This window comes from Meleagris gallopavo, chromosome 14 (assembly GCF_000146605.3).
Source record: "Meleagris gallopavo isolate NT-WF06-2002-E0010 breed Aviagen turkey brand Nicholas breeding stock chromosome 14, Turkey_5.1, whole genome shotgun sequence".
NCBI classification, from domain to species: Eukaryota; Metazoa; Chordata; class Aves; order Galliformes; family Phasianidae; genus Meleagris; species Meleagris gallopavo.
The window spans coordinates 1,966,329-1,967,982 of record NC_015024.2 but is presented as its reverse complement, the minus strand read 5'-3'; the positions used below and the strand labels follow the sequence as shown (position 1 = coordinate 1,967,982).

The window sequence follows — 1,654 nt, the reverse complement described above, 5'->3', positions numbered from 1 at the left end:
TAGAGCAGGCTCTGGCCCAGGTAGTCCTGTGCTGCACTCTTCCTCCTCTCCACCAGCTGGAGAGAAAAGGGCATGGAGTCAGCGCGGAGCAGAACTGACCCTGTCCTGGGTGTGGGAATGTGCGTACCAGGCACTCGCCGATCTGCCAGAACTGCTCCGTCTGCACCAGGTGCTCCAGCCGCCTCCAGCGCAGGAACCGTGCGGCACCGAGGAGGGCTTTCTGGGAGGCCTGCCAAACAGCTGAGATGGCACCGCAGCCCAAGCGGCAGCAGAGCCCGCATCCCCGGACCTCCTCCACAGGGAGGGAGGATGCAGCAGCGGGGGCTGATGCTGCCATGGGCTGCAATGCTCTTGGAGTTTGAGGGGCACCACGGGAGCAGCATCGCCCTCCCCCAAACGAACGCAGTCCTCACCTTGGCCACGCTGTCTTCCTCATCGTGCAGGTGCAGATACAGCAGGGCCAGGTTCCTGCACACCTCCTTCTGCATCTTCCTCTTCTCTTGGCCCTCCACAAAGTTCAGCGTTTCCAGGAAGAGGTCCATGGAGAGCTGCCGCACGGTGGTGGACGCCTGCAGAGGAGGAAGGAAGGAAGGAAGGAAGGAAGGAAGGAAGGATGTCAGCGTCAGCAGCTCCACATCCATGGCAAGCAGGGCCATCACCGCCAAGGAAGTGGGGGTAGAATCTCTGAGCTGAGAGGCGGCAAGCAGATCTTGAGGATGGCCCCGGAACTGCTCCGGAGCGTGCAAGCTCTGCCCTGCAGAAAGTCTGCCCAGGGGCACGCAGCACCTGGAACTGCAGACCGGCCAGGAAGTCCCCTGCTGCGCTGTGACACAGAGGGGCAGCAGGCATGGGCACGCATCACTAGTGTGCTGGGCTCCCTACCATCCTTACATCATTAAAGAGCGCTGGGAGCTTGCTGGCCAGCTCCAGAGCCATGAGGCTGATCTTCGCCCCATCCAGGAGCTTCAGCAGGGTGCTGAGTATCGGGAGGGCCAGGGCACGGACGTCGCTGTCTGCATCCTGCAGCTGCTCCATGATGCACGGCAGGAAGATGATCATTGGCCTTGCCTGTGGGAAAAACGCCCCTTCCTTTAGGTACAGCTGCAAGCACAGTGAGGTCAAAACTACGCCAGTGCCGGCCCTGAGGATAGCAGGCAGTGATGGGATGGCAGAAGGCCGCCCCTGCTCACCGTGTCCTGCCTCTTGCTGAGCTGCAGGATGCCCCTGAGCACCAGCTGCTGCATGCCCACGCTCTGGCTCTGCAGATAGGTGGTGAAGAGTTTCAGGATGCGGTGCAGCTCTGCGGTGAGGTCCATGCACTCCAGCATCTGCAACACAGGGGGCTCTTAGTGCTGGATCCAACAGTCCGCTTGGGGGAAGACAGCAGGGCACAGCCAAGCCTGGCCCCGAGGGAGGCAGCAGGGCTCGTGCCAGCAGTGGCCTTGCAGCCTCAGGTTGGCTGCTTCTGCAGCTGTTGCTCACCTCAATGAGGAAGACCATGGCCACCATCTCCCAGGAGTAGAAGCTGGTGCTGAGCAGCTCAACCAGCTGCTGGAAGATGGGGTCACGCAGAGCACCGGGCAGTTCCCTCATGGCCCTGCCAGGGGTAAGAAGGCACCGTGAGCCCCGAGCCGGGGGGACGCAGCTGTGGCTG

At 62.1% G+C, this 1,654-nt stretch overlaps 1 protein-coding gene across 1 annotated transcript in view; it reads right to left on the bottom strand.

Moving 5' to 3' along the window:
* LOC104913111 overlaps window positions 1-1,648 on the bottom strand; it is a 6,226-nt gene extending 4,578 nt beyond the window's left edge. Inside the window, exons 1-5 of the mRNA XM_031555500.1 lie at window positions 1,483-1,648; window positions 1,191-1,328; window positions 892-1,068; window positions 414-569; window positions 128-229 (exon numbers count right to left, since the gene is read on the bottom strand). Coding sequence (XP_031411360.1) covers window positions 128-229; window positions 414-569; window positions 892-1,068; window positions 1,191-1,328; window positions 1,483-1,593 — 684 coding nt within the window. The 5' untranslated portion in view covers window positions 1,594-1,648. The remainder of the gene's footprint in view (window positions 1-127; window positions 230-413; window positions 570-891; window positions 1,069-1,190; window positions 1,329-1,482) is intronic.
* Between the last annotated feature and the right edge of the window lie 6 nt (window positions 1,649-1,654).